We start from the raw sequence: 22,041 nt of genomic DNA on the forward strand, positions 1-22,041 counted from the left end.
AGATAATATCCATCCATAAGATTCATCTTTGTCAGTTAAGCTGTTAAATTGCTGCATTTGTTGCTGCTGCTGTAGCTCCCTCTACCGGCAAGTGGTGCAGGCATATTTATGTTTTATCTTTCTATTTGTTTAAGTCCATAGCTGGAACAGATTGGTCAAGGTCAATACTCGATTATGTTATAACAGATGCTTCAGATGCTTTGAGATATATTTGATTAACCTCTCTCTGTGTATATATTTGATCTCATCGAATGGACGGACGCTTATGAAATATCTCCCTCTTCACAAATCTGTATACAACAACTTTTCATTAAATGTAAATAAAAACTAATGAATATTTAATTGAATTGAACTGGTATAGAGTCAAGTCGGAAAAACAAGTTGTATGGTTAAAAGTTGAAACAGTAGGCAAACAACTAACCAAGTGGGCTTAAACCCGGTACAGATACGCGCTAAATAATGATTTTATAATTTTATTTGAGTTTGAATTTTTGTATTCTTTCTCTCTGTTTTGCACTGAACTTAAAATATTTTTAAAAAAAATTTTAAAAACAGTTAAGGTCGCAATTTTAATGAATTAAAAAAAATAGTCTTAAAAAGGTTGAGGAACCTTAAATATTTCATGAACATGAACACAGCTAACACCAAGTGTCAAATTGATAATTTAAGATCTGTTCGAATTTTATATTGGTCTTGACTATTTGCAATAAGATAAGTCAGCTATTACACGAAGCCTCAAGACATGGTATAAAAAGACAAGGTATGATCATTAGAGCTGCCATCTTACAAAATGGGGTAGTAAGGTTTTGACGTTTAAATTTGGCAAAGTCAAAAGCAACAACAATTTCCCAGACAAATTTGTTTACAACAACAATTTCAATGGGCAGCTGTCAAAACCTTAAGTAGCCATTTTTAAGTTTTGACAGTTCTCGATACAGAGTTTTTTCTAATGATCATACCTTCTCCTTTTATACCATGGCCTCAAGAGGCTTGACTCTTGAGGCCAAAGACTCAAATTTGACATTTCTCTTTTGATTTAAAATTTGTTGTTGTTGTATTGCACCAAGAAGCAAAAACAAATGAAAGGGAATGTTAAAAAAAGAAAAAGTGGAAAAAGAAACGTCAAAAAAGAATCTCAGAATTTCGACCCACGACTCTCCGGTCGGATAATTTTTTGTTTTATCTTCTTTTTTTTTTTGTACTCATTAGTTTTGAAAAGAGGCGCGCCTCTTGAGGCTTCGTGTCATAGCTGACTTAGAATTGTTTTTACTGCGGAGATGTGGTCGATACGTCAAACTGACAATTTCAGATAGTAGAGATCTCATTGAGATGAACTCGGTCATAATGTGAAATTGACAATTACAGATCTCTTCGAGTAATTTATTTTGACTGTTTTTAAAATGCTCTGATATGATGTATTGACTTGAACTGTTTGTTAAATTTTGAGAAGAAGTATTAAATGTTTAGAATAGAAGTGAATCTGTGAAAATTGCTGACTAAAAGAGAGATTTCAGAAAAGAAGTTCTTTCTTTATCAACACATTTGTGTTTTAACAGATTAAGTTCCAATAAGAATAATGAACTTTAAGAATTGTCATATTCAAGTAAAATCTCTTAAAATAGGTACTTAAACGAAAATGCAGCTAATTTGGGTTCTAATATTTTTCTTGAGCGTCAAAATTTTTGACAACATTAACGTACTTTTCATTAAGTTATGACTCAAAAGTTTTAATTAGCATTTGGACACGATATCAAATGTCGCTATGACAACTGTCATTTTTATATCGTAAAAATTATTCAGTTTTGGAGCCTTCGTATTTTTTTTTTCTCAGTGTAGGTATTTTTAGCTTCCACAAGTTAACAGGAAAACAGTGTCTAACGCGCTGGCCTACAAGTTATCATGTTTCTCATAGTTTTATTTTTGTTTTGCTAGATTTAAAAAAAAAAAATTTCGACCTCAATGCGCGAAATCGCCACCATCAAATTGGTATCTTATTTTTGTTTCTTCTCTTTATTATAGCCTTAAGGCGTTTCTGATTTAATTAATTGCCAAAGAAACCTCACCAAGAGGCTTGTCACCTTTAATTTTATCAGTCTTTTTTTGTTTTTTCAGTTTTGGTGTGGAGTGTGGCATATCTGATTTTTAATTATATACCTTTGCCAACACTGAAAGTGTTTTTTAAAAAAAAACAAAAAATTAATTAAAGTTGACTGTTCCTATCCTCTAGTTGTTAAACTCTCAACTAATTGAAGTAATTTATCTCTTTGTTAAATCTGCAACCAATTAATTTGATTTTAAGTGTTTCTTTATGTTTTGTTTTATTTGTTGTTGGAAGTCTTTTTCTGCTTCTTGGTTTTTAAATTATATTTTTATTGCTTTATTTGCTTTAAAAAAAAGAGATTTTTTTGGTCATAATTTGGGTTTTTTTTTTGTGTAACTTTCCTTAAGGGTTTTATTGCAAAACTTTTAATTGTTAATTTATTTTCGTGTATTTTTGAGGAATAATGAAATCAAACTTTTTTTTAGAGTTTCGTTTGGGTGCATTGAACTCCTTTTTTTATTAGTTACAATAACATTATTTTAGTATTTTATGATAAATCCAGTCATAAAAATCTCTAAATTTACTAATAAAAAACAATAGTAATCTTTTGAAAAAGTATTCGAACAGAATTTTTCAATTTACAAGCAAACGAACCTTTATTTTTAATGTTAAAAAAGTACAAAAAGTAAAAACAAACGCACCTTGTTTAAAAATGTTATTAAAACCGAACAGAACTTTTGGCTCTTCTTTAGGTTTGTTTGCGTACTTTCTGAATTGTCCATTATATTTCTCAAGGCAGATATGAAAATTTGCATTGATGTTGCAAATCAACATTTTGACACGATCAAACGTCACAAATAACTGTCACTGAACATGATAACTATTCAATTTTGAAGTACATATTCCATCTGTTAGGAGTTAAATTACAATTTAAAGCCAAATCGAGGTTAAGCAACTTTGAAATGCCAAAGCGGAAGTATAAAATTAAAAATATCATTACAATTTCATATTTAAATTACTACAAAATTACAATTTATACAAAAATTTTGTGATAAATTTAAGTTCACATTGTAAGTAATAACAATGGATTTATTTTTAAAATTCCAATTAAAAAAAAAACCTGAAATGTCAAACTGACTATCAAATTTATATGACAGTTGTATACATACAATATTGAATGAATCATTTTGTTTTAAATTGTTGGATATTATGACAGTTTAATTGAATACAAACGAACTCTCACTGACAATTTAATGAATGTTATTCATCATAATCAAAAGTTTAAACATTTTAATGAACAACACAAAAATGTGCTTTACTGACAAATTAAAATGAAGAATCTTTACGCTTAAACCAACTTATTATAAAAAACAAGTTTGTTTACTTTTTTTAAAACCAAAAGAACCTAAAGCATCGCATATAGGCGTAGGTCATTCAGCTTTGTGTTGTATAGAAAAAAAAAAAAAAAAAAAAAAAAAACAAAACAAGACATAAAAAAAAATTGCTTAAACGTAAGCAAAATTAAAATTAATACACAAATCAGCAAATGATTCTACAAAATTTAAATGTACGTAAGCAAATATACTTTAATTGTTGCTATAGTAACAATAATAATGACATCAATAAACATTCATTTAAATTTAAATTCACACAAAGTTGTTAATAAATAAATTACACGGGCTTCCGATATACTGTTTTGAGGGTTTCATGATCGTAAAAGCTTTAGGTAATACACTTAAAAGTGATTTTTAGAACAAATATAAATTAGCCCACCAGCTTGTATAAAACTATCCTTTGCTTATGATCACTTTTTTAATATGGATATTAATCCCTGCAATATCAATTTATTCAAATTTGTTTCTGTTTGTTTGTTTCACCTTAATAACACCAAAGGTTCGTTATAGCATCTATTAGACTTCTTTAAAGCTTTCTTAAGAACCAATTCAATCCCTTTTCACCTTCTCGCCTAAATTGACAGATAGTACCTGTGAAAATACACTTCTTGAGCGTTGTACAAAAGAAAGTTTCTATCAGACTGTTCAGTTCTGTAAAAAAAAGTCAATTGACATTTCCTTACTTTTTTTGTTTGTTTAGGGAAATGACTAACCACTTTTCCATATTTGACAGATTACGTCCAAAAAGTAAACAAACAAACTTAGTAGCTGACAAACTTCTTTTAAAAAGAACATAAACTAAGTTTTCATACATTATCGCGAGATCTAGTTACATTTCGAAGAGAAGGATAGCAAGATTTGGACTCGAATCCAATTAACGAGTGAAATTAAGTTGAACCAAACCCATTTCAACTCGCCTCAAGTTTACAAACAAGTTAAAACGCAGTTTATGCTCGGTTCAACGATGCATTAAAAAAGTACTCGTAAGAGTGTTCAGCTTTCGTAAAAAGTCAGAAGCTATCTTATGCCCCGCTTGCACTAGTGACAACTTGCCTGCAATTAAACGTTTTTTGGCATTTGTTGTATTTCTCTTGGCGAGTTTTACACGTGTAAAACTGGGTGCGTTCACGTACCGATCCAAGGGTATCTGGATACCTTTGTGTTGTTGTAATCCCATATAAAATCTCAGCTGATCGTAAACATGTGTTGACAAGAAAAAAAATCCAAAGGTATCCTAAAAATGTATGGATTCTTGTGTATCTTATGGGAAATTTGAAGAACAGCTGATTCGTGTTCACAAACGTATCGGATACTTAGGTATCTTGGATAGGGTATCTGTGCGTACGTGAACGCACCCACTTACAATTGAGCTGCCATTTTGAAACAAACCTGTTTGTTTTTTAACTTCTTGGTGATGAATAAATTCTGTTTGTTTACCCATTTAAATTTTTTAAGAGTTCACATAGTGTAAGTCAATGACAAAGAAGTATATTTTCTACCCCGTAAACAAGAGTACAATGCTCAATGCTTTTTAAATGCTCTGTATGTATTTTTATTTATATGATGATTGCCATAAAGAACGACCTTGTTCATTCTATTACCAGTATTTTAATCAGAACAGTTGTATGACTAAACTAGATACTGGAAGGCTGTCACCTGTCACTCTTGGAAATTAGGCATTCCTTTTTAGGTTATCTGTTTCGGTCCTAAACAATTCAATGGCGGGGGTGTATTAATTTCATAATAAGTCTAGGACATTTTGAATTTGATGCTTGACACCCTAGTGGTCAATGCTAGAACTATCTTTCTAAGGCAGGTGATCGGTGTTTAGACACATTGGGATAAATTTCCTTTAGAAAAAGAAAGAACGTTTTCCACTGGTAGCGAATTTACAAATCCCAAGCAGTACCTATACAACTATTTTTATTTAACCTGCTATACAAAAAAACTACTTAGGTACTTAATTAACTTTCTTAAAATATATTTCAAAAGCCGTCTCATAGTCATTGATAATGATAATAATAATTTTAAAACACGTAAAGCTTATTAGTAATTGAATTAAGTAGCAGCACAAGTTCAAATTGAGGAAATTACCATCATGATTGTTTTGCTTTGAATAAAGTGACAGGATGGAGAAGTTGAGTTCAGGAAAAAAATAAAACAAACAAACAAACAAATTTGCCTCTACCACAAAGGTTAAGCAAAGTTGTTTCTGTTTTAATTTTTTTTTTTTAGAATGCTGAAATGATTCCGATTAAATTCTTGCTTTTTGTTTTTATTTCTTATATATATTTTTTTTTAATAGAACACTATAAAGAGCCAGTTTATCAGGTTTTCCATTCACTTGTAAGCAAAAAAAAAAAAAAAAAAACAATCAATCGCAACAGAAACACCAGCAACCAGCATAACCAAGCACTTGTAGCATTCGAATTTTATTTTATAGAACAAAATTGAATAAAAAAAATTATGAATCTTAAAAATGCGCTTGACTTTGATTGTTGTGTGTATGATGATGATGAAGGAAACAATAAAATAAAAAAAAATTGTGTATGCAATTTATCTTAAATATTCAAATTGGTACAAAATTTTTGTTAATTTGAATAATTTCGCGGTAATCAAGCCAACCGCAAGCAAGCAAGCAAGCTCTAGCATCAGCAAGAGAGAGAGAGAAAGATCAAATTAGAGATGAACTTTAAAACGAAAGGCATGGAATGGATAGATAAATAATTATAAGTTTTATTTTATTTTAATTTCCAAAGAACATTGAATTAAAATTCTTTATTTTTTTTTCGGATTTGCATAAAAAAAATAAAATTGTGAAAAGTGTGAAAAAATAGCAAAGCTATTTAATGAGATTGAATTATGGAAACAATTATATTAGCTTAAAACAAAAGCAATCCACACAAGTCTCGAAGTTGATTGCAATTTCTTTGGAATTTGGAATTATTCTCATAGAGTTTTGTTTCGGAAATGATGGAATGATATGTAATTGGTTTTGAGGGTGATTACGAGTAACCTTAGTTAGCAGAAGTAGGTACAGAAGACAGCCAAAGTAGCACAGCAGCGGTAAGGTTGGTAAAGTTTTCAAAATTTTTAAAATAATCAAATAACAACATATGAATTGCCTTAGGTCCGGCCATACAAATACTTGTACATACTCATTTTTCACTATAAAATTGGCAAAAGAATTTTATTGCTTCATTTAAACTCAAATTATTAATTTTGTGTTTAGTATTTGAAATTTTAGGTCACCCTGTGCGTGGTTAAGACACAGTCCGCAGGGGCCCAATTCCGCACCAGTGAGTTCCTCTTTGGTTTCGATAGCAAAAGTGCTTGGAATACAGATGTCTGGCATTAAAAAAAAAATACCCATTTATATGTGTCCGAAACACTCGATGCGATAATTCCTTAAATGCACCTCACACCCTTCAAAATGACAGCTGTCACATAAACTGGCATTTAGTACCGACTCTATAGGGATGTAAGCGAATCTGTCAAATTCAAATATGACAGCTCCCATTTTGGTAATCATGAAAAATACAAATTTTAAATTTAATAAAACACGGTTTTAAATTAATTTTCGTATGAAAAGCTAACTCTTGTTATATTGATTTTTTTGTTAAAAAACATAACTTTATAGTTCCCAAAAATGTTTTCTAATAGAAAAACAAATGTCAAATTCATCAAAGTAGACAGTTTGACGTTTGAGCACTTGCTTAAAAGCCCTATTGCAGTTTTCAAACTTAAACTGCGCAAAGGTCGATTTTCTACTTTTTAAACTATCTACTTATATAAATTTCCAAGAAAAGTACAATTAATGATTTTTTTGTCGATCGCGCCAATGAATTATTACTAAATGAAAAAAAAAAAAACACTCAAAGAAATTCACTTAGCAGGTTCATACCATAACAAAACAGTTTTACGATTATGAGCATTAGATGGTGCTACTTGTTTGACATTTCTTTTCAGAAATAAACTTTCATAATTAAACGCCGCGCCGCAAAAGAAGTATAACTTCAAAAACTATTACAAATGTTATGGTGTGATTATGAAAATATCTTAAAAAATGATTTTTATTCTTAGTACATACATAGCATCTATATTTTTGTACCTACTTAATATGCTACAAACATATCAATTTGCCAAAACAAGAACAAAATATTCAATCAGAATACAAACAGAATACATAAATATCGATACTTTGCCGATTTTGTTATTTTCCATGAAAGGTTACAGTATTGTTCAGTTTAACAGTTTAATCCCATAAACAGATATTTAAATATTATCATTTTGTCATAACTTATTTGTTTAAAAATTATCAACGACTTGATTCCCGGCAAAAGCAGTTGTTGCACAATAAACTGCTGAAGCTCACATCTTGTCTCTTAATTTTTTTTTTGCAAATATTTGAATTGAAAAGGGTAAATAATAAACAGACTTTTTTAAATCAATAATAATAATAACCTAGCCTGCATTTAACTGATTTTTTTTTTCTACTTTTTATGAAGATCAGTACTATAAAGGACATATTTTTGATTCGCAAAAAAATTTATATTTAAATTCCTTCAAACTTGGAGATGAATGAAGAAAAAAAGTAAACGAACAGTACTTATGCTCGAACTGAATTATTAGAACGCGTTCAAAATGCATGGGTTTTTATTAGAACGCGTTCGGTGCGTTTGATTACATTTGCTTCGCTTCGCCCAAGCGAGTTTGTAATGACACATATCAATGTATTTTCATGGAATTTATTTTTTTTTAAACTAGAGTTTTATGATAAAATTCATGAAATAAAAAAAAATGATCACAAAAAAAATTATTTCTCATTAAATGCCGTTTCCTTCGTTAAAAACATTTACAAAAAAAACGCATAAACATGTGACATATCAGACTACATTATTTCTTCTGACAAAAAAAAAAAATGTGTACCTACAGAAAATCAAACACTGGTAAGACAAGTGATTATGACAAAATATTAATAAAAGATTTGTACACAAATATTTGTTGAATGTAATCGCCAAGCCTTAAGCAAATTGATTAAAATAAACCCGCGTTTCCCATTTATTTTCAAAGGTACAAGCGAAATTGGATCAGTGTGTCGCTTGCAAATAAAACCAAATCGACAAATTGAATAACTGGAGGCTGTTAGATTAATACAGAAATAACAACGCGATTTTACTTATTTTTTTTTTTTTGACAGTAGATGTACCGCAGTTATGTCTTAATATGATTTAATTTTAAAGTATTTATACTTCTCTTTCACAGAAATTCTTTTAATAGGTTTGGTGTGAACCTATTAGAAATTGTAAAACAAAACTGTTTTACAACTATGAAAACTAGATGGTGCTTAGATCACTAGTTAATCTCTTTGACATTCTTATCAAAAAGTAAATTTTCACTTTACAAACTTCCGAAAAAAGTATAACTTCAAAAAATGTACAATATTCATCACCTGCAAAAAAAAAAAATTACCCCATAGTTTCGGAGGTATAATTACCATCTGTATGATTCCTCACTGAGTAGAATAAAATTCATTTGTTTAGTTTTAGAACCAAGAATTTTTTTGAGATTTCAGGAATCTGAACTAATTTATTTTATGAAAAGATCCGTTTGATTTTGTTTCTGACGAATTTCAAATTCAAAGGCATGTTCATCTACATGCGTCGTACTGCTAGATTTTACAAAGTTGAAAATTAGCCTTATAACTAGAACATCCAAGGTTAGATAAAAAATGATTCTTACAAAGTTCACTTCACTTGGTTTAAAACCCAATTTATTATTATTTTGGGCCATAATTGGATTACTTGGATGTTGCAGTTAAGCCTATTTTATACAATTAGAAAAACTTTTAAAATTAGAATTTTTGTTTTGAAATAAAAATCTAACCAATTTATTTTGGCAATTGAAAAATATCTGACAGGTCTGGCATTATTCGAAGATCTTCGAATCCACATGAAATCAAACTAAATTAAACACTAACTCCATATCAGAGACTTATTAAATTTAACAGTCCCACCCTAAAACATCTTATATCTATCAGATTAACAAAATAGCTTATTTTCTTTCACCTTTCATTATTTTATTTGATTTGATGTTCCAAAAAAACCTTGACATTTCTCTAAAAAATTTCGAATAACTCAATAAATGACAATTGATATCCATTAAGATCTTATCAAAACACTCAACAGGAATGTCTTACAATGACACTTCAAAATGCAAGTGTCAAGTTTCTTGCAAGCAGTCAAATTAGACTTTAAACTATATTTTCTTATAAAAATAAAATTCTCTCTTTCCTTGGGAACAACTTCATAACATATATTGTCCTTTCGGAACTGTTGTTTTGTTCATTTCGAATGCAAAATGAGAAAAAAAAAAAACTTGCCTTTTTCTTTTCTTTTTTTTTTTATTTTCTCTTCGATAAACCGCTTACAAAATGATGCGATTTGTTTTATTTTTATATTTTTTTTATTTATTATAAATGTTGTCAATCCTGCTGCTCCTACAATCCCAAATGCAGAAATTTATCAGTCAGAGTTAAGTGAATGTACTTTATAGTTTTGTTGCACTTAAGTTATGACAACTTTGGTTTTACCACCTCGCCAGTATAACAGAAACAAAAAAAAAAAAAATATATAAAACTTTTCTCACACACAATTTATTATGAGCTCTCCAAAAGAGAGAAAATTATTATTTTGTATCTGCATAAAAAATATAACGGTACAAAACAGAAATGCAATTTTTTTTTTCTTTTTCAATTAAAATCTACTACACTCTTTGACACTGAATAAAACACACATTAAGGTTTAATTTTCATGTACAGAAAGCATAACTTAGCAAGTAAGGTACATCTATTACCTTGGTGTATACAAAAAAGATTTAAAAAATAATCTTAAACAGAAAAATTTGTATAGGAAATTTATAATCTCGGTACGCGTGCGCGATTCGTAACGAAGCGATTACCGCATGGCCAAACGTCGACGGTTGAAATGAAACTGAAAGCGGTGTTTTTATTAAAACCCATAATATTGTCTGTCTGTCTGCCTGCCTCTGTACCACAACTTAAGTTTTGATAAATATACCTACGCTACTAACAGACTCACTATAATACACTCAGCGCAAAGAGCTTTAGATTTTTGCTCTTCTCGCAAAATGTAAAACTGTTGTCGTTCGTTTTGAAGTTGGAACTCTGGTAGTTGGTTTTCTACCCTGTGCCACCTACCTACCATAACATCAGACAGAGTCTCAGCTCTCAGGTGGCTCAGGTGAGTGAGAGGCTTAAATTGACAGTAGTTGGTATAGCGTGTTGAATAAAAAAAAAAAAAAAAAACATTTTGAGTAGATTAATAACGAGTCCCACAACATAATAATGATAACCAAAAATTTTGAACATTAATTATGAAGTTTTATGCGGGTTTATTTATGAGCTTCGTGGTCAGGGATGATAAAAGCTTATTCAACATTTGGTTATATTACTTACTGAGTAAACGGTACATTGTTCACTAAGTAAATGAGTGAGGCCTTTGACAGTTGACATTTAGAGAGTACTGATATCTGTACTGTATAACACATTGGATAGTAAATTCTTATATAAAAAGGATTAAGAAAATTGAAATTCCACTTTGCAGATCAGATGTAAAATCTTTGGATGTCTAGACTACTCATGAGTAGATGATTAGTAAATTAAGTACTATAAACAACACGATAGACATCTGCTGGGGTAGATAAGAAGTTATTGTTTTTGTACTAGATTTTTACTGATGAGTAGTCTACCACATCCAAAGAAGCGCAGCTAATATAAGCTCTGTTCCATTGGTGATGGTAGTTTTCTCATGAGCAGATGATAAGTAGTTCTAATACTACAACTAACAGAAGATCATCAGCCTTATTTTGAGACTCGAACGAATAGCTAATTCGATAGAATGGATCTATTCATTCGAATGAAATTAGTATATTTGGACATTCGAACGAATAATGTTCATTTTCGAATGTTTTATAAAATGAACCTTAATGAATTTCATTTTCGAAATCAGCTGTTTTTGACATTTATATTAGGGTTAGTGTGACAAAACTAATTTTTTCAAAGAATTTTATTTTTGTTAAAAGGTGGGTTGGAAAATAAATACTTTATTAGAAAAAAAGATAATAATATAAATAATATTGTGTTAAAGTGCTTGTAAATTTAATTATTTGAAGACAAAAATAACTTAAATAATTTTAAAAAAATTTAAATTTGGAAAGCGGATGGACAAGTTTATTGACATGAAAAAGTAACAAAATAAATTCAAAAGTTTTGAATAGATGAGTACTAGTTTTTTTGAACATTCATGTCAATTTTAGTGTGATCAAAAAAAAAAAAGAATACAACTTCAAAGTTTCGCTTTACTTATTACACACCTGGTCACACTTTTCAGTTCTGAACAAAAAAAAAAAACAATTAAAATCAATTGCCGGTATTTTTCTTTTGTTAGAATTTTAAGTTTAAATTTTCAATAAATGGCAATTGTTTTTTTTATGGGAAGTGAAGAGTGCGGCGAAGAGCAGATATGAAGGAGAAGGATAATGGATTCATCAAATCAATTCGAGCTGGAAAGTTCAAAGTAAAAACTGATTCCTTCCAAGCGCCTAACCCATATATACAGGGTGTCCCAAAAGTAATGGATCAAACGAAATATGCTGATAGGCCAACTTAAGGGCTCTCAGAATTTGGTAACTTGTTCATCCCAAATCCTTACGGTTTTTGATTTAATGCATTTTTTGTGAAATTTCGAAAAATGCCGACTTTGCATCAGTATTTTGCTTCCTCCGCTCATAATTGATTTTTGTTTTTTACAATTCTTCCACTAAAACGTTGCCTAATAATAGGAAATAATTAATTAATCAAAATATTTTTTATTTTATACGCCATTTTGCTGCAAATTAATTAACAGTTTCATGTTTTATAAAAACTCAATTTCTTACTTTTATTTCAGAGCAGCATCCCGAAAAAAATTTGCATGGTGTGATACTGGTTTATTATTTTAAAAACTTGCCGTGTTATTGCAGTTTCCAAAAATGTATAAAAATTTCCAAAGTTGAAATTGGAACGAAAGATATTACAATTTAAATGTAACAAAACAGGGCTTTTCAGAGAAAAATAACAAACAAAAGTCGAGACTTTTATTCAAAAAGAAATAAACAAACTACAGTCGAGAAAATGTGTTTATTTTTCTTTGTTATTTTTCTCTGAAAAGCCCTGTTTTGTTACATTTAAATTGTAATATCTTTCGTTCCAATTTCAACTTTGGAAATTTTTATACATTTTTGGAAACTGCAATAACACGGCAAGTTTTTAAAATAATAAACCAGTATCACACCATGCAAATTTTTTTCGGGATGCTGCTCTGAAATAAAAGTAAGAAATTGAGTTTTTATAAAACATGAAACTGTTAATTAATTTGCAGCAAAATGGCGTATAAAATAAAAAATATTTTGATTAATTAATTATTTCCTATTATTAGGCAACGTTTTAGTGGAAGAATTGTAAAAAACAAAAATCAATTATGAGCGGAGGAAGCAAAATACTGATGCAAAGTCGGCATTTTTCGAAATTTCACAAAAAATGCATTAAATCGAAAACCGTAAGGATTTGGGATGAACAAGTTACCAAATTCTGAGAGCCCTTAAGTTGGCCTATCAGCATATTTCGTTTGATCCATTACTTTTGGGACACCCTGTATATCTTTTTTCTTTGAAGATAAAAGTGTCTTTAAGTACGTGTTGGACGAGCTAACCACTGAAGTTCAAAGACGCACATCATACAAAAAGTAACATCTGTTTTGGAAGCAAACCTTAAATTAATACGCCAACAAATAAAAGTAAATTTATTTTCGTTATTTTTCAACAAAAATATCTGAACTTACATGTGTTTTCGTTTTTATTCGACACAAAAATTTTAACGTCAAATAAATGACATTTGATTCGAATGATTAGAAAGTCAAAATTTGCTTGATTTTCAAAAGATAAATGAACTTTCGAATCGTTCGAAACTGAAAATGCTAATCTTTCGAAATCGAACAACTTTCGCACGAAAGTGAATGTCAAAATAAGGCTGCATGTCTTCTGTTCGAGTAAATAGAATGTGTGGTTGGTAGTACTAGATTTCTACCAACTACAAAGGAACGCGGCTATAATTAAACTTGTACTCCTAATGTCATCAGGATCCAGAGGATCTATCTTAGGTTTGCAACTAGTTGTAAAGGAAATCAACAGAATTCTCATACTCGGACTTAAGAGCTTATGTAGATTATAGTACTAGAATATGGTTTTATTTACTCAAATTACTTTGGACTCTCTAAATAATTACATGTCTATTATGATCACTGTCTCAATCATTTGAAGATAAGTCAATGTTATAATATTTTGTCGTTTTTTCATTCAGTAGCTCAAAATGTTTGAGTTCACTGTGAACTAATTGTATCACATTAATTTCAGTTAACTTTAACTTTTGTCTTTAATTAATGCTTTACACAAAAATTCAAAGGTAGAGGAAAAAAAGTACACGAACAGATTTAATAATATGCATATTGCAGACTTTTGTACAAAAGCGCCCTCTATTTTTTCGAGTGATTTTGTACGAAAGTCTGGAATTAGAATATTTTGTTAGATCTGTTCGTTTACAAACAAGATGGGACCTGCAATTTATTTTGGACGCTTTGGACGAAAATCTGAAATATGCATATTTAATTAGATCTGTTTGTGTACTTTTTAAGCAAGTAACACAGTTTCTTCAACCCGAAATATGACATCTGTCAAACTCGAATTTGTGGCCGTGTTCCATACCATGTACGAAATCTTAACTCGATCTAGTACAAAGTTGTGTTAAGTCAGTTACGTAAAAAAGAACCAACAATATTCCGTATTGCTCTAAATGTCATCCCTGATCTCTCTTGGGTTCATGAGCCACTCGAGTTGAACCGGAGGGGAGTTAAACCAGCTAAGCTTCAGAGACCGAGCGAGTAAAAAAAGTAGATTACACAAATTCTGATAGTTGCACTCAAGATTTTTCGTGTGCGGGTGCTTACAATTATTGAGCTTTACGATATTTAATATTTTTTTTTTTTTTTTTGAAAAAGCTTAAATTATCTTGTTTTGGTGGATGAGAAAAAGTTTAACTTATTTGACCATTTGCAGAAGACATAACGACGACAACAAACAAACAATAGAAAAAGAATAAAAAAAAAAAACGACAGTGAATCAAATAAATGCGATCAAATTGTGACATTTTGCAAGAAAAAGACAATTTTAGATTTTGCGAGAGTTAAACGTGGTTGTTGGTGGACCTGTTTGTTTGATTTTTTTTTTTTCAAGTAATTGATCACATGGCGGTTTTTTGAGCAAAATAAAAAATCAGTCTCGATCTCTTTATAGGTTGAAGTTTGGTCGGTTTATTGGTTGGGTTGGTTAGTTACTTTTGTGTATTAAGTTGTAATGAAGTCATTTTATATAATTTGTTTATAACTTTTTATTCATGTTTACGTACGTACGTACACTTGTTTGTCGAATGAGTTGTAATAAAAAGTTTTCAAAGGTCAACACGGTTATTTAAAAATTATTATGACAGATAAAATTAACAATATAATAGATGTTAAGTGCATTAAAAACGGAGTATAATATCTATTAGCACACGGATAGGAAAAAAAATAATAACAACAGTTGTTAGCAGATCTGTAAATAATAAAAAGTTTAATGTGTCTGTTGTTGAAATTACAGAAAGAAAAAGAAAAAAAAATGAAAGGTAAATTTTGACTTTAATATTTGTTATAATGTCAACTATTATAGCTATTTAGGATGTCTGACTGTCAATCTAGCTGTCAGTTTGTTACTTTTCTATGCGAAATAACTGAAACTATTTTAATGATACTAATGGTGATGAGTTTATTAATGTTTGTGTTATATTTTTGGTCTTTAGACAGAACTATGTAATTCCATTTTTGACAAGATGATTATGGTTGTCAAAAAAGGTTATTAACGAAAGACTGCTAAAGAGTCTAGAACAAGTTGAACACCATTATACAACACAATTTCATATTAATTTATGCTTAATTCGGTAACACAAAAACACTTTTTTAATAGAAAAACACTTAATTTGATTTTTTTCTTCTTTTATTTATTTGTTTGACATACGTTAACTTTTTATTTGACAGAACTCATATTTCTGCCCAAAGAAATTCTTTGGACTTAATTTGTCAGGGTGGAAAAATTTTTTACTCTCTCGTGAGCACTCTCTTCTATACACAATTTTTGTAGTAGCTAACAAACTCGGTACCAAAAATAACCAAATGTTACTAAATTCAGCACTCTAAGATTGAGTGACAAAAATTATATCAATATTAAAGAACTCGAACTGAGTTTGACACTTCTTGAAGTGATCAGAATTCTTTGTGGTTACTTTTTGCTTAAACGATAACTTTTGTCAACTTTTCGTTTAGTTTTGACATTAGCTTATGCTCGGTAAAATCTATTATAGTCGGGCCTTAAAGATTCTAAAAAACAACAACTTAACATCAAATAACATTTCTTGACAACTTGACTTGAATAAATTCAAATTACACGACTTTTTATATTTTTCTAAAAAAAGAAGAACTTAATGCACCAAAAAAATAAATCCCTAGACATTAATATATCAATTTAATAAAACTAAAACCCACCAACATCAGTTAAATCTCGTTTAAACCAGAAATAATCGAAAATGCAAAGAGCAAACATGAAGCAAAAAAATAAAAAAAAAAAAATTAAATATTCAAAGTAATAAGGACTCACGCCCAAGTGTTGTAGTTGAACTTGTTTTTGCAATAAAAATAAAAAAAAAACTACAACTACAACAACTTATCATCGCCTTTAGGTGTTATTTTGATTGGCATTAAGACATTAAGTAAACACATCTTGACATTTGGCATTAAAATCCGTTATATTCGGTTTGTTTGATTGCGTGAATTATTGTTTGGTCTAGTTTTGTGTAGAGTTCGTTAAACTTCTCTCAAATATTATATGAGAACTCTGTCGTCGTTGTATGAAACTATAAAAACGAAATAATCGTTAAATTTTCAAGTAAATTTCCGGTTAAATGGTAAAGTGTTGAAGGAAGTGTTCAACACTTAAAGGCTAAATTGAATTGTTCAACGGTACTTAAGTTAAACCCAAGGTTTAAACAATAAAGAGTCTCATTCACAATAACAGATATTTTTATTTAACATTTTTACTTACACTTTTTTTTTATGTAATTTGCATCTAAATTGAACTTGTGCCAAATTTTGACGTTTTAATTTGACATTAACACTTTGGCGCGACACGGCGAAGCAATTCAAAAATTTAGGTTCCCACAATAAAACTTATTCACAAAATAACTTACTTACAATAAATTAACAAATAAATTTTCTTTGGAAAAAGTCCATTATACACGAAGAAATAAGTACAACACTTTGGTCGAATGGTGTAACACTTTCTATTTCATTTGGCCGTGTCGTGACTTTGGGTCTTACTTCTTTTTTTTTTTTTTTGTTTTTCTTTGAAAAAACTATCTCACTGAACCAAATTGCATAATATTATTTCTTTTTTTTTTCAATTTATCTTATTTTTCATTCATTAAATAAAAAATGTAGAATTGAGAATTGGGAGTAGAAGAAAAGCACAAACAAGAAAATTGACCGCGAAAGTGTTGTCAATCTCGTAACGAAAGAAAGAAAGACCCCGAAAATTTAAGTGTAAGTTCAAGCTCTTACGCGCTAACGCTGCAATAATTTCAAAAGCAAATAAATAACGTGCTTTTAACAAAGTGCGTCTTTGGCACCTTTTATTGCAAACTTTTCACTTTTCCAGTTGCACGTATCCAAAAAAATAAAAAAAAAAAAAAATTAAAAACAACTATAAAGTACCTATAACTCTTTATAACGTTTTAAAGTTTTGGTTTAAAAATTTGTGTGATTTTTGTTGAAATCTGCAAATCTGTTTGCGTGGTATAATGACGACGACGACGACGATAGCCGCACGATGGTCATTTATGTTTTGTGTTTGCTTGAGATATGAATGCAAGCAGGCTGAGAGCGCAGCAGCAGCAAAAGAGTAACTTGAATTGGGGCTTGTGGTAAAAAAAAATCAAGACTTGTGGTCAATAACGCGCTTTAAACTCGACTGACTAAAATTAGATCGTAAAGTGTTCCTTTTTGTTGTTGAACGAAAAAATATAACAAATCAATGGGGACACAAAAACAAAAAAACCATATCTATAGATTTTTATATCTATAACTTCATTTTGGGGGTAAAGATATATTCTCATATGTTTACCTCTGAAGTACCTCGTTGTACCTCCTTTTGGTTGAAGTGTGAGCTGTGAGAGCAAGGAGAAGGGAATTCCGCTGTCGTCGTTCAAGTCGAAGTTGGTTGCCGCGGTATTTCAGAAATGTTATGGTTTCCCTTGATCCGCGCTGGGATTATCATGGATTGAGAATATGTGCGGTGTGATCGTAGATGTATGTATTTTCATATGTTCGTATCTTCCCGCCGGCTGAGGCAATAGATGGCCGTGGTTTGGGATTTTTTTTTTTGTTTTCAGTTGGAAGTTATGTAAGAGGTTCATGGTTTTCCCCCTTTTTGTGTTTTTTGCTAAATAGAATTTGGTTAAACTTTGAAGTTAGCCATAATGAAGTATTTATTTTTCAAGATAGTGAATGGGTTTAGATATTTTTAGTACAAATGGGTTCATTTTTGTTCTATATAATGAACATTTTTCGTCAGGCAAGGCGTATACCGGATTTATAGAAGTGATGACAACTTGCCATCAAAATTTCTGACTAGTCTGTCAAATGTTCTTGTCATTGGACAGGTTAAGAAACGTTAAGGACTAAAAAGTTAGTTAAGTTTCGGGTCACTGATTGGTGAGCTGTATAAAAAAAAAAATATTTCCAATTTATTGTATTATATTGGAAAGTTGAATAAAAATATCATTAAAAATCTCCCTTACTTGATTTACACGTCGTTCTAAGATGACTTGCAATTGGGCACGTTTAGGAAATGAAATGTCCGGGACTAAATATTTAGTCAACTTCATTTTCTGAACGGAAAAATAGGTAGACGAGTAAATTGAGTTAGGGAGATTTTTCTTGTCTAACTTTCCAGTCAACTTTCCAATAAAATTGCCTAAATTGGAAGGATTTTTTTGACAGCTAACCAATCAGAGACGTGAAATTTACCTAAATATTTAGTTCCTAACGTTCCTATATTCTTACCATTTAAGTTGAATTTTTTTAGTGCCATCTAGTTTTGAGTGTAGCTATAGCTGCATAAATCTATTTATTGTATTAAAATAGATATACATATTAAGATACCTATTTTTATGAAAAACTCATTATTGAAAAAAATTGGGTTACACCGCTATTGTTCTCATAGCCTGAAATATGTTTGATTCAAATGTCATCTATCAACATCAAGGGTACGACAATTTTGACCATTATCTTTTTTGACATGTTAGTTCTTGATGATTTTCAAACGTCAAAAAGCTTGTGTGTGTACTTTCTGAAAAGCGTACGACAAGTTTTGACAGCTTTTCGCACTCGAGTTCTAGCTTCGGCAAACATTTTTAATTGTTTTCGTGTAGTAAACGAAACTACAGTAGTTTTCAATTTAAAGCTTTTTTGTCAGTTGAAAAGACTGAAATAAGCTCTTGTAGATAATAAAACGAATGGCACCAATATTGTTGAAGTTATATTTCTCTTCCGGCGTTTGTATCAGAGTAAAAATTTACCTTTTGACAAATTTCAAAATTTAAATTTACCAAGATTAACTAACCCAGCCCAGCGACTACTTCGAATAATTATGTTGTGCACTTATTTCATTTTAAAAGGTCCTTTTTTGTTTCGTTGGGATTAAAAACAAATTTTTTTTTTGAAAGCTGATTTGGTTGTTAATGAACATCTTTTTCGTCACACAAATGTCAAATGCTCTGTCACTATTTGCAAAAGAATGAGCCACTTCATTCTTCATTGTGTTTTGACATTATTTTTGTTCTATGAATAGATGTCGTTCTATTAAAAGATCGTGACAGGCCTGTCAAGTACTCGTTCAATTGATATTATTTTTTTTAACAGAACTGATAAAAAGTCATTATTTTTGTCACATTCTCGGTATTCATTTATTTGTTTCTTTTTTTTTTTCTAAAAAACAATTGGTTTCAAATGGCAAAGTTATTTTTATCAAAAAAATTTATAGTTACAATGAAAGTGACAACGAAAATGATGTCATAATACAAATTTTGTTAAAAAAAAAATCACCTACAACTATATTTTCAGAAAAAAATAGATAACTTAGCCTTTTTGTCATACAGGTCAAACAGCCTCGCCCCTTAGACAAATATACAAACTAACCTTCAAGCCTTCAAAGCGACTGTTATTGATATGATTAACAAACTAACGATGTCGTAGATGTCTCATACTATCCACAACAAACTGGTAATCCCCAAAACAATCAATCAATACAAATTACAATAAAATGGATTTTATTAACTTTGAAAAATTTGATGTAAACTTCTTATTTTTGATGAAAAAAAGTATTCCATAAAAATCCTTCTTAAAAGCGTTATATTGTGGTTGGGCCTTTATTATATTAATTCTTTGACGTGCAAAATACTCATAGCAAATGTGATTATAATGACGTCATGTGATAAAAACCCAAATTCGGAAAATGATTTATTGCTCTTTTAAATTTTTTTTGTTATTGTTCGAAGCTACTTCTTTTGAGAGGTCAAGTTATGCAACCGAAAAAGGTTTTCGTATTTAAATTAAATCTGCCAAAGAATCATCTAAAAAAATGAATGGACTTGTTTGGTTGAAACTTCTCCTTTCTAAATCCATAATCAAGAATTGAATTGTTACAGGCTCTGATTGGTCAGAACCAAATGTCACTTACTTTTTTATGACATCTGACCAATCAGAGCCTCTTATAATTTCAAACTTCAGTTCAGGTGTCTTGCGTTGATCGCTGGGAATATGAACCCAGCTAATCATGTTCAATTTTTAGTTCTGTTTCGTTACTTTATTGGAAAAAAAATGATGCATTCGACTAAAGGATTTTCAATGATTATGTTCATAAACACAAGTTTTTGCAAAACCTCGCAAAAAAAACACAAATTGAACAAGAAATCACATCTGGATAGAACAGCTGAAAAAAAAACATTATATAGAGCAACTCTTTACGACTCATTGTGCACACTTTATATTTTTATAACCAACAAGATCCTATTTAACAAAAAATCTGTTAAACATTAAAATGAGGTAGGCAAAAGAACAAGATAATTGACGCGGATACCTCAAAACATCATTTGGGAAAGATCATTATTAAAAGGAATTTCAAATTTGAATGGAATTTTGTTTTTTTATTTTGTATTATATATTTTTTACCTGATGGCTTCTTGAGATACATAGATTCATAACAAAAGGTATTAAAAAGGTTGAGCACGCTTTTGTGTTTTGAAAAGCAAGTGGGTTTAATTATCCTTAACAAAAAAAAAAAAAAAAAATTCAAACATACAAAAAAACGACCACAAGCCAAAAAGACTTGACATGGGTTTTTTTTAAGTTTAAAGAGGTTTAGGGGTTTTACTTTTGTAATGACAGAGAGCACACGGCTTATAAAAAAGAAGATGTGATAAAACCACAAAGATATGCATGTATAATGGAAGAAAAAAGTGCAAATAAATACGTAAAAAAAAACAATCAAACTGAAAATTTAGATGCAAAATTCGAGTTTACATTTTTAAGTGAGATAAAGTCATAGTTGCCTTCGCAGTTTCCAAACATTTTTTAAATTGACAGTTGAATGTGAAAAAAGGATCTTTGAAGAAAACACCAGACGCCCCAACCATTTCAAATTATTTCCATTTTAAACATAGTTTTGTAATAGATTATACCACTTTTTATTCAAAAAACAATTTTATTGTCATTTGGTATAATGTCCAGTGAGTTAGTCAATGTGAAATTGCCTAATGTAGAATTCCTATAGGTTGCGTTCATTTTGAAAAAAATCTAGTACTACCATTTACTTATCCTATCTACTCGAGCAGAAGATCATGTATTAATTTTAGTACTAGATCTATTAATTTTTTTCTCATTAGCAATTAACACCTACAAACGAACACGGCTATAGTACTTACTATAAATCAGTATTTCCCCAATAAGAGTGCAAGTTTTGTGTCATTTTAATGACACAATGCAATGAAAAGTGCACCAATTGGGGACATCCATAAAAAATCTACTACAAAAAAGGTTGCCTAACTTAACTTCCATTTTATGTAATCTATCCTTAATCTGAACTGATCTTTTTTTCAGTTTGTTTGATTCAAATTTCCATTGACGGGTTCACATTAACGAGATCTGAACTGACCTTTTTTCAGTTTGTTTGATTCAAATTTCCATAGACGGGTTCACATTGAAGAGCATGTTGTTCCGCATGGCTTTATAAAAAAAAATGTGTTATATAGAAGTTAATGGTTCGTACACTTGCTTAAGGAATTAACAACCATTTGTCCCAATGTTAACACCCCCAATAACCTGTAAAAGCTATACAGTTGCATCGACCATA

At 30.0% G+C, this 22,041-nt stretch overlaps 2 protein-coding genes across 7 annotated transcripts in view; one reads left to right on the forward strand and one right to left on the reverse strand.

The window, feature by feature from the left end:
* The window catches only part of LOC129909225 (uncharacterized), a 43,009-nt gene extending 26,311 nt beyond the window's left edge, over window positions 1-16,698 (reverse strand). Inside the window, exon 1 of one of the 2 annotated variants that reach the window (XM_055986268.1) lies at window positions 16,678-16,698. The gene's annotated coding sequence lies outside the window, so the exon portion shown is untranslated. Of the gene's footprint in view, window positions 1-10,290; window positions 10,552-16,677 lie in introns of those variants that run through there. The other variant, XM_055986267.1, reaches the window with a different exon arrangement.
* LOC129909222 (nascent polypeptide-associated complex subunit alpha, muscle-specific form) overlaps window positions 1-22,041 on the forward strand; it is an 84,742-nt gene that overhangs the window by 38,132 nt on the left and 24,569 nt on the right. The window contains exon 1 of one of the 5 annotated variants that reach the window (XM_055986262.1): window positions 15,186-15,208. The exons of the other annotated variants lie outside the window; for them this stretch is intronic. Coding sequence (XP_055842237.1) covers window positions 15,202-15,208 — 7 coding nt within the window. The 5' untranslated portion in view covers window positions 15,186-15,201. Of the gene's footprint in view, window positions 1-15,185; window positions 15,209-22,041 lie in introns of those variants that run through there. 5 annotated transcript variants of the gene reach the window in all.

This window comes from Episyrphus balteatus, chromosome 2 (assembly GCF_945859705.1).
Source record: "Episyrphus balteatus chromosome 2, idEpiBalt1.1, whole genome shotgun sequence".
NCBI lineage: Eukaryota > Metazoa > Arthropoda > Insecta > Diptera > Syrphidae > Episyrphus > Episyrphus balteatus.